Source organism: Theropithecus gelada, chromosome 4 (assembly GCF_003255815.1).
Source record: "Theropithecus gelada isolate Dixy chromosome 4, Tgel_1.0, whole genome shotgun sequence".
Classification (NCBI taxonomy): domain Eukaryota; kingdom Metazoa; phylum Chordata; class Mammalia; order Primates; family Cercopithecidae; genus Theropithecus; species Theropithecus gelada.
The window spans coordinates 38341385-38357098 of record NC_037671.1 but is presented as its reverse complement, the minus strand read 5'-3'; the positions used below and the strand labels follow the sequence as shown (position 1 = coordinate 38357098).

Genomic DNA, 15714 nt, shown 5'->3' with positions numbered 1-15714 from the left:
AAAAAAAAAAAAAAAAAAAAAAAAAAAAAAAAATATATAAAGAAGTTAAATTACTAAAACAGTCTAAATAGTCAAATAATAAATTCACAGATTTTGAATTTTCTTCTGCACAAAAAACAAGCAGTACAGCCAAAGGACTTTGAAATCTCTATGGCCATTGCTTCCACGATGCTACAAACTCCACAGTACCCTTCATACAGCAGTCACAGAAATTCACAACTTGATTTTGAAGTTCAGTAAAATGTCTTCAGTCAACTGTCTTTTTACTTTCAGTTAATACTCCAATTATATCCACTTATTTACTGTATTAGAATTTGTAAGCATCTTGGCAGAATGGCAATGTCCTCAAATTACCAAATTGGTAAAAAATAAAAAGTTATAATTAACTTAAACAATGCCTCTGACATATTTATTAAAATAACTGAATCTGGAAAAAAAGAAAAATTATTAACAAATATATAAAATAATAGCCCTCTTTGATAGGACCTTCAGTGAGCCTAGGGCACTCTTCCTCAGATTTTTCCACTTAAAAATATTAAGGCTATATTATGAGAATATGGGAGTCTGTGGCTATTTTGTGTTTTGATAGCCACAGACTCCCACATTCTCATAATAGAGCCTTAGGAAAGCCAGGCAAAGAATACACACAACCTTTTAATATTTTCTCTTAACAATTCTTGTGAATTTTGTGTTATATTTCATAATATATCCTTTTACTTTAAAATTTTAAAGAGTTCCTTCCCCTCTAAAAACCTTTGAGTAAAACTAGAACTCCAGGAAGATGCATCACTTTCATTCCAAGTCTTTGACCTGACATAACCAAGTGGCCACTAACACCCCAGGACAAGAAGCAGGGACCAACATCTGATGCACTCCAATGCATTTCCATCTGCAGTAATTAAAACATTTTCCCCAGCCTATTCAAGATCAAAATTTATTCTTCCTTGAATGAATTAACTTACATTTTCATGTTTCATATGTTTAAGTAACCGCAGTTCTCTGTAGGTTCTTTTGGCATGAATGATGGACTGAAATGGTCTGGAGAGCTTCTTCACTGCCACACGTAACCCCGTTTTTGTGTCAAAAGCGGCACTAAGGAGAAAAAAAGGGAAAAAAACTCACCATTAAAAAGGCGTTCTAAATACCATTTTGGGGTATTTATATGGCTATTTCCAAATTAAAGGGTTATAACAAAATACAAAAAAAAAGCATAAAGATAAAAAGCAAAATGACCTATTATCCCACTATCCAAATAAAGCTTGTTATTATTTTTGGTGTTTTCTCCTTGTCTTTTCTATGTATCTAAATCAGGAGTCAGCAAATTTTTTTCTATGAAGGGCCAGATAGTAATATTTTCAACTTTGCAAACCCTAAGACCTCTGTCACAACTACTCAACTCTGGTTGTAGGAGGAAAGCAGCCAGAAAATAAGTTTAAAAATGGGTGTGGCTGTGTTCTAATAAAATTTACAAAAACTGGCAGCTGCTTGATCTAGATGAGCCAACAGATTAATAAACAGAGTTGAATTCTGTCTTCCCTGCCTAGGCCTCACTGTCGTCACCTTGCCACATACACTGCCTGATTAGAGTCAAGGCCCAGGAAACCGTGTTTTCAGGACGATAAATTGCCACAAATATTTCTGGAGCACCTACAAAGTACTTGGCCCTTCAGGGAATGGGGGAAGAGCAAAACAGAATAATAAAATAATTTCAAATGGTGATGAAAATACTATGACTAAATAAAAGGGTAATGGGATAAAGAGTGACAGAGAGCCAGCGGAGTTATGACACTTTAGCTAGGATGGCTGAGGAATCACATCTGACCTGAGAAGGAAACAATGTAATGATTAAATTCCCTATATAAATATATAAGAAAAAGAGCTTCAAGTAGAAGAAATAATAATATTAATGTTTATTGAGTCTTTACCCACACATACAAGAAATTATTCTAAGCCCTTTACATTAATTTGTCTCAATTCAGCTTTTGTAATTCCCCGAATCTCCTATGAAAAAACACTATTATCATTCCCCAACTTACAAATAAGCAACTGAAGCACAGAGAGGTTAAGTAACTTGACCATGGTCACAAAGCTTAAAAGTGGCAGAGCAGGGAGTCTGGATCCAGAGCTTATGCTACTGACCACTTGACTCTGCTATCTCTCAGAAGAGCAAGTGCAAACAAATGAAAAAAGAAACAGAGGTAGGAAAACTATGGCATGCTGGAGTGAGTGACAGAAAGACAGAAGGGCTGTGTGGGTGGAGCACAGGGTGCAAGGGGAGAGTGGGAAGGGATGATATAAGAGATGCAGGCAGTGGCTAGATCATGGAGGACATCTACAGCAAAAATGAGATGTGTATTTTAATTATTTTTAGAAATCATCGCCGGGCACGGTGGCTCACGCCTGTAATCCCAGCACCTTGGGAGGCCGAGGCGGGTGGATCACAAGGTCAGGAGTTCGAGACCAGTCTGACCAACATGGTGAAATTCCGTTTCTACCAAAAATACAAAATTAACCGGGCGCAGTGGCGGGTGCCTGTAATCCCAGCTACTCGGGAGGCTGAGGCAGGAGAATCGCTTGATCCCAAGAGGCAGAGGTTGCAGTGAGCTGAGATTGCGCCATTGCACTCCAGCCTGGCAACAAGAGTGAAACTCTGTCTCAAAAAAATATATAATAGTAATAACAGAAATTGTCTGGGCCAGTTCCATTATGCCTCATCCTCCAGTTTGTCTCGGTCTCTAATATGTATCTAAGACTTTCTGGTCATCTATTATCACCAAACTCTCTGCCTGCCAAACTTGCTTTTACAACTCTGTACCTACTCCAGTTCCCTTCCTTTCACTCCCAAACTTTTATGCCATGCCCTCAATCTTCAAATCCCAATTTGTGATAAACTCCTATAAATCTGCAACCTCTTTTCTGAACCTTCCCTCCATCTCTGTGAAACTAGGCCATATCTAGAAGACACTGCTTCTCTTATAGCCCTGCCATTAGAAAGCATTCTCTAATAGCCCAGATACCTCCTGGCTAGCAGGTGGGTAGGAGTCTTCCTTGGCAGCCATTACCACTTCAGGACCATTACTTTCCATTTGTTCTATAAAATACCTCCTGCTCACAACCCTGATAAACCTATCCCTCTCTGCTGCTGGTATCCACTAACCTGAAATTTTCCATCATTCATTGAAAAGTTAGTGTCTATCCAGAAGATCTCTCTACACTCCCAACTTCTGTCATCACTCTTGGCAACTTCAACATCCAGGTGAACGGCACACCCAACATCCTGTTTCCTGATCTCTCTAGGAAACTCCACCACACCCAGCCGTCTTCACAGTCACACTCTAGACCTTTATTCCTACCAAAAACTGCCCCACCTACAAAATTTTGAATGCCAGCAGCATTTGCTTTTCATCACAAACCTAGTTACTTCTAGTTTACTTGCACCCTGAATACAACAATTTGTTAACCTCGTCATTGCTTGTTTCTACCCTTCAGCCCTCTTCTGTCTTCATTTCCCTTCCTGTTCCATGATTATAATCACTTCCTTGTACTTCTCTCTCTCTCTCTCTCTCTGATGTACTCACCTGGATAAAATTTAACCTTGGGTAATCTCAACCACTTAATTCTCCCATGACTGAATCCAAGGAACTAACGGAGGTTGAACAAAAAAGACTGTAGAATCAGATTTTCATTCTTAGTTTCTGACCTTAATCTCAAAGAGGCTCTCAATAAAGCCATTTTCTTCTAGTAAGTTCATTTTCCTACTCGAAAATGAACATTTGACATGTTCTCTCTCAAATCTCCAACTCACCCTCTTCCCTCAAGAGTTGCCCTTACCTTCAATGAGAAAACAGAAACCATCAAGAGGGGAGCTCCATTTGCTTATCCCCAAATCTATAAACCCATCGTCTCCACCTTCCCTGTTGCTATAACTAAGAATATACCCTTTCTTATCAAAATTCAAGACCACAATATATGCTTTGGAGCCACCCTCCTCATCTTCTCAAGGATTTCCCTTCTTCATTCCTCTTCTCCCTTGCATCATCAGTGTCTCCCTATCTACTGGACCATTCTCATCAGCAGAAAGGCACTCTACTTGTTTGCCACCTTCAACCAACAAACAAAAGACTTCCCTTGACAGTTCTGCATCACAGTTAAAATTCTCCAAAAAATTACCTACACCAGAGGTTCCCAGATCAGCAGCATCAGTTTCACCTGGGAATTTATAGGAAATGAAAATTCTCAGGTACCACCCCAGAGTTACGGAATGAGAAACTTTGAACTAGGTCTAATAATCTGTATTTTATCAAGCCCTCCACATTAGTCTGATACATATTACAGTTTGAGAACCACTAATCTATACCTTTGCTACTCAAAGTGTGCTCCATTGATTGCTCCATGGACCAGTAGCGCTGGCATTATCTGGGAGCTCATTAGAAAATGCAGGATCTCTGCAGACAACAGGAAAGGAGAAAGGAGAAAGGAAAAAGAAAATGAAGAGGAAAAGGAAAGGACAGGACATCTTGGGCCCTAAAATAGAATTTACATTTTGACAAGATTTCCAGGTGATTAATATACCTCTTAAGATGTGAGAAGCACACATCTACACAACTGACTCATTTCAATTCCATTCTTCCCTCAATCCATTCCACTGAAACTGCTCTTCTCAAGGTCATTAATGATCTCTGCTACCAAATCCACTTTTCTAAGATTAGTAATTGACATAGTCACCACTTTCTCTAAATACTGTCCATCCTGGAGTCTTTATCAACACTTCTATTGGTTTTCTATGACCCCTGTGGCAGCTCCATCTCTGTCTCCACTGCATGTGCTGCTTCTACTCAAACTCTCTATGTTGGAGTTCTTCAGGACATGGTACTGGGCCCTGTTCTCTCTCCCATATTCTCTTTCTAGATAATCTCATCTATGTCCACAACTTTAAATTAAATGCCATCTATATATTGAAAACTCCCAAATTTATGTCTCTCACTGAAATCTCTTCTCTGTGTCCTGACGTCTCCATGAGAAAGACACATAAGCACCCGAAACGCAACAAGTACAAAACACCCAGAACTATTCTTCTCCATGTCTCTGTTATCCAATAAATGGATTGTTCATCCAGTTGCTCGAGCTAGACATTTGATTGTCATCCTTGATTTCTCCCTTTCCTCAGTCCCCATTCAAATCTATTGGCAAGTCTCATGGTTTTCACCTCCAAAATACATCTCAAAGTCAACTGCTCTTCATTTCACCACTATCATATTAGTCCACGTCACCAGCCTGCCGGTCCTTCTAATATGCTCTCCAAATGCAGCCAATACAGTCTTTTAAAAATACAAATGATGCCAGGCACAATGGCTCAAGCCTATAAACCTAGCACTTTGGGAGGCCAGGGTAGGAGGACTGTTTGAGCCCAGAAGTTTGAGATCAGCCTGAGCAACACAGCAAGACCCTGTATCTACAAAAAATAAAAAATTGGTTGGGTGTGGTGGCTCACACCTGTAATCCCAGCACTTTGGGAGGCCAAGGCGGGTGGATCACTTGAGGTCAGGAGTTTGAGACCAGCTTGGCCAATATGGTGAAACCCGTTTCTACTAAAAAAATACAAAATTTAGTGGGGCGTGGTGGCACACACTTGTAACCCCAGCTACTTGGGAGGCTGAGGCGGGAGGATCGCTTGAACCCAGGAGGTGGAGGTTGCACTGAGCTGAGATTGTATCACTGCACTCAAGCCTGAGCAACAAAGTGAGACTCTGTCTCAAAAAAATAATTATAAATAAATTAAAAATCAGTCAGGCAGCCAGACGCAGTGGCTCACACCTGTAATCCCAGCACTTTGGGAGGCCATGGTTACGAGTTTGAGACCAGCCTGGCCAACATGGTGAAATCCTGTCTCTACTAAAAATATACATTTAAAAAAATTAGCTGGGTGTGGTGGCAGGAGCCTGCAATCCCAGCTACTCAGGAGGCTGAGGCAGAAGAATTGCTTGAACCAGGGAGGCGGAGGTTGCAGTGAGCTGAGATCACGCCATTGCACTCTAGCCTGGGCAACAAGAGCAAAACTCCATCTCAAAAAAAAAAAAAAAAATTAGGCATGGGCCACCATGCCCAGCTACTTGGGAGGCTGAGGCAGGAGGACTGCTTGAGCCCAGGAGGGTTGAAGCTGCTGTGTGCCATGATGGCACCACTGCACTCTAGCCTGGAAGATACAGTGAGACTGTCTCAAAACGAAAAATAAAAAATAGCAATAAAAGTACAAATTAGATCACACCGCTCCCCTCCTTCAAACCGTTCAAGAAATCTCCTTGGCATACAGAGTAAAACACAAATTTCTCATGATGGCCTACAAGGCCCAGGTGATCTGGCCACCACTGATTATTCTACCTGCTCCTGTGCTACTCTTTCCCTCTCTCTCGGCCACTGTGTTCTGCTAGCTCCTTTCAGTTCTTTTAACTATTCAGACAGGCTGCTCCTTGTTCCTAGGACTTTCTTCTCCGCACCCATCCCACTCCATAGCTAAATCCTTACCCTTCAAGTATTGGTTTAAATAGTCACCTGCTCAGGAACCTGTCAGGGACCTCTAAGAAGCAATTACTCTGTTACAATGCCCTCACTGACTCCTTCCTTATCCCACATAAAGGAGGGTGGTTGTTCTCTTCTTTCCCACTCCCACTGCTCCTACAGACCCATAAATTAGTAACTTCTTCTCTCTCAAAAGTAGCAAGTAAATGTATACTCATCTCTAAACCCAGTTCTCTAAACTAGCTCTGGTGAGACTGGAAAAATGGCCATTGCCCCTGCGGGACCCAGCTTTTTCAACTTCCCACCTCAGAGTTTGCCTACCACCTGCAAGTTGAGCACTTTCTTCTCTCCTCCGCTGGTAAGTCCACTGGGGAGCAAGGAACAGCAGCAGTTTTCTAGCTGATCTGACTGATTAAGTGTGCAAGTTCAATTAACTAGGGAAGAAAGAAGCCCACTTAAGTTGCCTGTCCAAGCCACTCTGCATGCCAGCTTTACTAATAAAGTAAATATTTTTATCTCTATTTGACTCCTGAATCTATTCAGCAAAAGGCAGGCTAGAATTAATCAGTACCCTACAGACCCCAACAATCACAATTTATTATTACATGTTTATAATACTCCAACAGAGTGATTAAATAAGAGCCGAGACTTTGGAATTAGACTATCTGGATTTTAATTCCAGTTCTGTCACTTAATAGCTATATAATCTTGAGGATGTTAATTAAATTTTTTCATGAAATGAGAATTATGTTTATATTTCATCTGTAGGGTATTTGTTAGAATTAAATGTGATAACTTTTATAGTGGGTTTGGCAAGGAGCTTGGTCCATGGCAAAGCTGGAATACTCCTCTCAATCACATTTGTAAAAGTAGAGCTACAAGTAAAACCTTGTTTTCATGAACAGCATTATAAAATGAAATTATCTTTATGATAAACAGGTTCTCCAAACTAAAATTCAGGACATACTGTTTAACAAGTTTTTTCCCCAATTGTGAATTTACATGAAGCCTTCCAAAGTTATCAAATTAATTCACATCTTATAAAATCATTGGTATAGTAAAAAATAGCTGAAAGAAACATAAAAATTAGAAGCAGTTATTACAATATTAGGATGTCATTGTCACTCATCTACTGCTGTGAATCCAGTACATAACATACAAGGATAATCATTAAATAAACTTCAATGTTTTGTTACACATTCATACTTGCCTCCCCTTGTGTCACACACACATAGAAAATCTGGGTTACTAGATTCTTCATATATCCTAATAAAATTGTTTAACTTCTAAATTTATTGATGCATACCTTCCTTTATTCACAATGGATTTAAAGCAGACTGGAATTGCATATATAAAACCTGACAAAATGGTAAGAGATTAAGAGAAAATAAGAAAGTCTGTACAGGTAAGGTTAGCATATATCATGAGGTCCTTTCTTTCTTTTTTTTTTTTTTGAGACGGAGTCTTGCTCTGTCACCCAGGCTGAAGTGCAGTGGCACGATCTCGGCTCATTGCAAGTTCCGACTCCCTGGTTCATGCCATTCTCCTGCCTCAGCCTCCCCAGCAGCTGGGACTACAGGCACCCGCCACCACACCCGACTAATTTTTTTGTATTTTTAGTGGAGACAGGGTTTCACCATGTTAGCCAGGATGGTCTCAATCTCCTGACCTCATGATTCGCCTGCCTCAGCCTCCCAAAGTGCTGGGATTACAGGCATGAGCCTGCAAGTTCCAAATGAAAATAGAATGATAAGGTATTTCTTGCTAGGTGCAGTGGCTCACACCTGTAATCCTAGCACTTTGGAAGTCTGAGGCAGGAAGACAGCTTCAGCTCAGGAGTTCAAGACCAGCCTGGGCAACTTCATGAGGTAGTGAGACCTCGTGTCTAAAAAAAAAGAAAAAAACATTAGGCGGGCATGGCGGCACACACCTGTTGTCTCAGCTACTTTGGGTGGCTGAAGTAGGAAGATCGCTTGAACTCAGGAGTTCAAGGCTTCAGTGAGCCATTGATTGTATAACTGCACTTCAGCCTGGGTGACAGAGCAAAACCCTGTCCCCCAACCCAGCAAAAAAAAAAAAAAAAAAAAAAAAAGATATTTCTTCATTGTACCTTTAAAAGTTGATTGTTTATGATCTCAAGGAACTAAGAAATCTAGCTGAGGAGTCAAAATGAACAGAGGGACACGTAAATACATTTACCAGACTTTTACAAAGCAATACAATTGTTTCCTCTAATCCATTCTTTACACTCCAGCAAGACCAATTTAAAACAATTTTACTCAACAGTTCACAACTCAAGAAACTCCAACAGCTCTCTACTACCTAAAGAACCATTTGTAGACTTTTTAGAAAAGCAACTGCCTAAGTCCCACTCCAGACCTCATTCTTAATTTCTGGGGGTATGTTTAAAAGTTCCACAAGTGAGTCTGAAGCACAACAAGAATGAGAACCACAACTGGGTTCACCCTACCTGAGATGTTCCTCCTGTCAGGACAGTCCTTTTCATATCCATTCTCTTGGTTTATGTTTTCTCTTGTCTGAAAATGTTTGCTTTTCTTCTGTCCAAATATCCATCTTTTTAAATAATCTTCAAATCCTTCCTCCTCCATGAAACCATACCGACCACTATAACTCACAATGTCTCCACTTCTCTGTACACATCAATACCTTCATACATATATACACAATTTATTAATATTTTAGGTCTATTGCTTTTACACATTGGTGGGCATTTAACACTGTCTGATGGACGACTGGCAAATTTCCTTCACCACAGTAAATCTAACATGTAAGCATCAATATTTACACCCATATATTTCAAACTTTCAAAATACGTTGCATTAATACCTAGAGTTATTGAAAACTTCAGGTAACTTCTGGTTCATTCCTGACTGGAATTTTTAAAACTACTGTCAATCATCAGTGCTAATGATGATATCCGCTTCACATATCTAAACTGAATGAACCATTCAAGTTTGTAACATCAATCCCATTCCAAGAGAAGTTAGTGCTACATCTTTGGTATCTTCAACAAGTGTGTAGGAAAGTAATCAAGGGAAAGCATGAAACATTACATCTCAATAGATTGAGAATCCAAAGGGTCAGACATTCTTGAGAATATGTTTGAAAGTACAAATTTGGAAGTATAGTATATGAACAAGACCATTGTTGAGACTGAGATAATGAATTCAAAAAGCATATGCAAAGAAAAAAGAAAATTTAAGAATGGATCATGGAGCAGAAAGAAAAGAGGCAGGAAAAACTGACCAATGGATGAAATAGGAGAATTAGAGAAACACAAGGAAAAATCTGAATACCAGAGTACTTTAAGGGGGTGTTAAAAAAAATAAAAGAGCACATTAAATGTTAAGATGTATACATCATGACACTAAAGTTAGTTACTGCCTCACAGCCTTAAAGTAATTAAAGCAGTAGCAATGATAATTCAGGAAAATGCATTGTATCTTCTAAGGTATCAGAATATATAATGTGCCTAAATGACATTCTAAATCAAAGAAGGCTGATCTTCCTGAGTTCCTGCTACCTTGGATCCATAAGATCTTCAAAATTTCAGTCTGTTATTACCTAATATTTTTAAAACTAAGCAAGCCTTCCCAGATGCAAGAGCCTTCAAAAACGTACAGAAAATTAATACACAATGGACTACTTCTTTGTGTAATTCACAATGGACTAGCTCTCTTTGTGGACTTCTAAACAGCATTTCATTTCTAGGAGTTTGAAAATGCTAAATACTGAAAGACAGGAGACGAAGGACACAGAATACCAGAAGAGACACTACGGAAAATGCTGCCTACCTACCAACTGGGACTTCATGCTAATTTCCTTTCCAGAAAAAATTCAAAACACCCAAAGCTGGGGCCATGACAATGACAAAACACAATTGTGCATGAAAACTGGGTCTCCCTCCCTAATTAGTTGTTTCTCAAACGTGCCAGTGATACACCTGGCCTCTTCAAACATGCTTGTGCAAGTTCTCCCATCCATTAAGCTTATCGGGTTATAACTAGGACCTGGACCATTAGAAATGCTGCTACTCTCCTAGAAATAATAAAAATCATGTTTAGAGAGGCCCAATTTATAATGCAAAAAGTATAGCATTTCTATCTTTTTGCAGGTGGAAGGTTCATATTATCCCATCTAGTTTTTACTCAGGACCAACCAATCCAAATATATAGGGTTATACAAGTGATTCTCAACTAAAGGTGATTTTGCCCTCCCTACCCCTCAAGAGGTATGCGGCAATGTCTAGATGTTTTTGGTTGTCACAACTGGGAATTGCTATTAGTATATAGCAAGTAGGAGACAGGGATGCTGCTAAACATACTACAACGCACAAGTCCGTACCCCACAACAAAAGATTATCCCACCTAAAATGTCAATAGGTTGAATTACTCTGGGTTATACGGGTTGAGTAACCCTAATCTGAAAATCCAAAACCTAAAATGCTTCAAAATCCAAAACTTTTTGGGCATCAACATGATGCTCAAGAGAAATATGCATTGGAGCATTTCAGATTTTGGATATTTTGAAAAAAGATGCTCAACTGGGAAGTATAATACAAATATTCCAAAATCCAAAATCCAAAACATTTGTGATCCGAAGCATTTTGGATAAGGAACACTGAACCTGTACTATATTTGGGAATGCAGAAAGAGCTTAATAGATGCTCATAGTACTTACTGCCTGTTCTCTTAATTTGCTAACTTTTTTCTGTTTGCTCTAGCATCAGTATCATTTAATATTGAGATTGCTCATTTCACAACAGATCATTCAAAGCATAACGCGCTCAGAACACTAAACTAGGAATCAGAAAATGAGGCAAGCCAAACTTAATGTCAAATGAGGGAATGACATAAGAAGTATATCAGTATAAGAAGCCAATATCAACATTTCACTTCAAGTTAATACTATGCTCATTAGTACATAATAGTTTATTACACTGAATGAGGAAGACAACTAATATTTTCACCAGCATTTGGTAGCCTGAAGAAGAAAACATAAATAGAAACTATTTATTTAAAAGCCTAAGTTCCAGAAAGTTCATGCCAGCTAAAGCCCTAAATAAAAGATTTGACAGGAGAGAAAAAAAGAGATAGCTATTGGAGATATTAAAAGCAAAGCAATTATTTCTGAGAATCAAGTTATACCTACTACAGGGATGAGGAAATACAAGAAAGATGAGTTAAATATACACTTGCATAAGCCAGACATCTCAACCGTGTGTCAGACAAAAGTAAGGGTATGATTAGGGCCACATGTTATAGGTGAGAAGACTGTCACAGCCAGAGACATTACCCCAAGTGCAAGTATAGGGATGGGTTAAGGAACTAAAGGACTCTTACCCTCACAGTTCCTTTTTCCTCCTAAAACATCCTCCCTGAGCCCTTGGCAGATCCAAAGATGTTGTTTTGACTTCGTGTGAACACATGCTGATGTCATCATTTCTACATCTGAATCATCAGATGGAAAGGCTTATCTGACACAGATTTCCAATATATACCTTTGCATAAAATTACCTTAGATGTAAAAAGTGACCAGTATGTCAATCTTAGTCCATTTTGTGTTGCTATAATAGAGTATCACAGATTGGGTAATTTATTAAAAAATAAACTTATTTCTCACAGTCCATGAGGCAGGGAAGTCCAGTATCAAGGTGCTGGCATCTAGTTAGGGCCTTCTTGCTGTGTAATCCAGTAGTGGAAGGCAAGAGGTGACAGAAGACAAGAGACGGTGAGAGAGAGAGAGCAAGAGGGGACTGAACCTGCTTTAATAATAAAGCCACTCTAGTGATAACTAACCCACTTCCTTGATCATGACATTAATCCAGTCAGGAGTGTAGAGCCCTCATGACCTGATCACTTCTTAGGCCCCACTCCCCAACACTGTTGCATTGGGGATTAAGTTTCTAACATATGAACTTTGGGGAATACATTCAAACCACAGCAGTCACTCAATCTGAGACATAGAAAAATCTAAAAAGATCTTAAGAGAAGAATTAGCAATACAAAGGTAGATTTCAAATGCCAACTTAAGCAGGAAGAATGCAGAAAATAAAAGCTACAAAGGACTCCTAAAGCCATCTCTGAGGAAACATAAATATGTCTCCTCTGGACTGATACTTTTTTTTTTTTTGAGACTGAGTCTTGCTCTGTTGCCCAGGCAGGAGCGCAGGGGTGCGATCCGGACTCACTGCAACCTCCGCCTCCCCGGTTCAAGTGATTCTCATGCCTCAGTCTCCCAAATAGCTGGGATTACAGGCACACACCACCACGCCCAGCTAATTTTTGCAGAGACGGGTTTCACCATGTTGGCCAGGCTGGTCTCCAACTCCTGACCTCAAGTGATCTGCCCACCTCAGCCTCCTAGAGTGCTGGGATTACAGGCGTGAACCACCACACACAGCCTGGACTGATATTTTCGAAAGCAGGTACCCTTCTTCTGTTTTAAATCTCTGTAAACAAAACACCTAGTATAGTGCACTGGAAATACTAAATTAATGAACTTATGAAAACAAAGGACAAAACTGGTATGCTTTTTTTTTCTTCACATGCTCACATGTTGTGTGGTGTCTATATTTTAAGCCATAAGCTTGAAAATGCAATCAATACATACTTCTGAGTAGAATGACAGTAAGGCACACATACTCACACACACACCTTCCTTCATATCACAGGCACAGTGACAATATCATGAAGGTCTAAGAGAAGTAAGTTTTGAGGAAAATAAGGAATTTGTAACCACACATTCAAGTAACAGGAGCCAACATGTTCAGGGTCTAATGTTACTCAGACAGCAGGTCTAGACAAAATAAACATTTGTTCTATTACCTTTCTGTTATGTTGCCATGGGAATCTATGTTTGCAGGAAAACTTATTTTCTGCAACTTGATGATAGAGCAGTAAAAGAGGGAGAGCTCTGATGAAAAGAGGAGGGGGGCTTACATCTGTAAAGGCAGGGAGGACAATAAATAATATGGGTTTTTATAGGGTCACATGTCTGTAGAATCTTTCAATCTATACAATGTATTCAAGTTTAACAGAGAAGTCCTTGCGACCTCAAAGCCAAGATATTAATGACAGATAACAATGGTCCAATCTCTACTAAAAGTATTATAATGGGGAAAAGGCAGAGGAATATAAGTCAGAAAAAGAGTCAAATAAAATCAAATAAATAAGATCTTAAATGTTTAACTGTTGAAAGAAGGTAAAAATGACTTTTAAAACACGATCCAAAAGTAAGAAAAACCCTAAAAGGCAAAGAAGTTAAAAAACAATCTGCCAGCAGACTCATCTTCCTTTTCCAGCTAAACTCAAGAGCTAAGCTCTGCTCCCTTCCTTTTGGCAACAAAAACCTGAAAAAGTAAAGGAAGCCCATGTTATTTAAAGAGCTGGACTGGAATACCCTAAATTTCTAGGGCCCAACAAAAATACTGGCTCTGGCACTCTGGGACTGCTGGAATGAGAGTTGTGAGCATGGGTCAGGGCTCTGCATCAATTCATCTAACTCCACCATTCTATCCTATTCACAGTAGTCATTTAGGGTAGAATGGGTAAGGAACCGAAATGAAACACTTGGGACCCTAGAGCGCAGTGATCTGTCAAAACATGATTTAGGTCATGTCCTTCCTCTGGTCACAACCCTCCAAGGCTTCCCCTCTCACTCAAAGGAAAAGTCACAGTCTTTATAAAGGCAAATAAGACCCTACATGATCCCTGAACATCTGCGACCCATCCCTCACTCCACTTTTCTCCCTATATTTGGCCCCTGGTTCATTTAGCTCCAGCTGTACTGGCCTCTTAGCTATTTCCTGGAACACAGGGCCCTTACCTCAGGGCTTTTGCACACTTGTTAATCCTCAGCCTAGAATGTTCTTACATCCTCACCCATGTCCAACCAGTGTTCTATATCACCTTCTTCAGGTTTTTGCTCAATTGTTACTTTATCAATGATGCTTACCCTGTTCACCTTGCTTAAAAGTGCAATAGGCATCCTAGCACTCACTCTCCTTCCCTTGTTGCATTTTCTCCACAGCACTTACCTCACACACTATAAATTTTACTTGTTTATTATATACTTCCACTGCCATCCCCATTAGAATATAGCTTCCTTTTTTTTTTTTTTTTTTTTTGTTTGTTTGTTTGTTTGTTTCTGGAGACAGGGGCTCACTCTGTCACCCAGGCTGGAGTACACTGGCAGGATCACAGCTCACTACAGTCTCAACTTCTCAGGCTCAAGCAGTCCTTCCACCTCAGCCTCCCAAGTAGCTGAAACTACAGGAGTGTGCCACCAAGCTTGCCTAATTTTTTATTTTTATTTTTTAGTAGAGGAGTCTCCCCATTTTGCCCAGGCTGCTGGTTTCTAACTACCCGGCTCAAGGAAACCTCCACCTTGGCCTCCCAAAGTGCAGGGATTACAGAATATAATCCCTCACTGCACCTGGTCAGAATATAGCTTCTTAAGGCAGAAACTTTTGTCTTTGTTATTCATATTTCATCTCCAGCACTTACAGCAAACCATTCATGGTAGACACTCAATGTATAATGAGTCCTGTCCTCAAGGAGATTACCATGAACCTATGTTCCTTCCCCTTTCTCTCTATAATCTTGTACCCTGTAACACTCTTTGTAACTTTGTAACACAAAGTTCAGAAAACGGCACTAAAATATATCCATTTGCCCAAGGCCAAAACTTGGAAATCCTAGACTCCTCACTCTCGTATACTTTTTTTTTTTTTTTTTTTTGAGACGGAGTGTCGCTCTGTGGCCCAGGCTGGAGCGAGCGGCGCCATCTTGGCTCACTGCAAGCTCCGCCTCCCGGGTTCCCGCCATTCTCCTGCCTCAGCCTCCCGAGGAGCTGGGACCACAGGCGCCGCCACCACGCCCGGCTCGTTTTTTTGTATTTTTAGTAGAGACGGAGTTTCACCGTGTTAGCCAGGATGGTCTCGATCTCCTGACCTCGTGATCCACCCGCCTCGGCCTCCCAAAGTGCTGGGATTACAGGCGTGAGCCACGGCGCCCGGCCTCTCGTATACTTCTTTCCCCACTACATTCAGCCTTGGAGCCAAGCATGCCCAAAACCCAGTATTTTGTTAAGTGCAGAATTTACAAACCACCACTTCTTCTTCCCTAGAATAAATTATTAATAGACTTGAACACTGCATGAGAAAACTGGTTAATT

The 15714-nt window shown here is 40.0% G+C and overlaps 1 protein-coding gene across 4 annotated transcripts in view; it reads right to left on the bottom strand.

The window, feature by feature from the left end:
* The window catches only part of MAPK14 (mitogen-activated protein kinase 14), an 85746-nt gene that overhangs the window by 59844 nt on the left and 10188 nt on the right, over positions 1 to 15714 (bottom strand). For all 4 annotated transcript variants that reach the window (XM_025382408.1, XM_025382410.1, XM_025382409.1 and 1 more), the window contains one exon: positions 963 to 1092. In XM_025382408.1, the coding sequence (XP_025238193.1) occupies positions 963 to 1092 (130 nt within the window). The remainder of the gene's footprint in view (positions 1 to 962; positions 1093 to 15714) is intronic.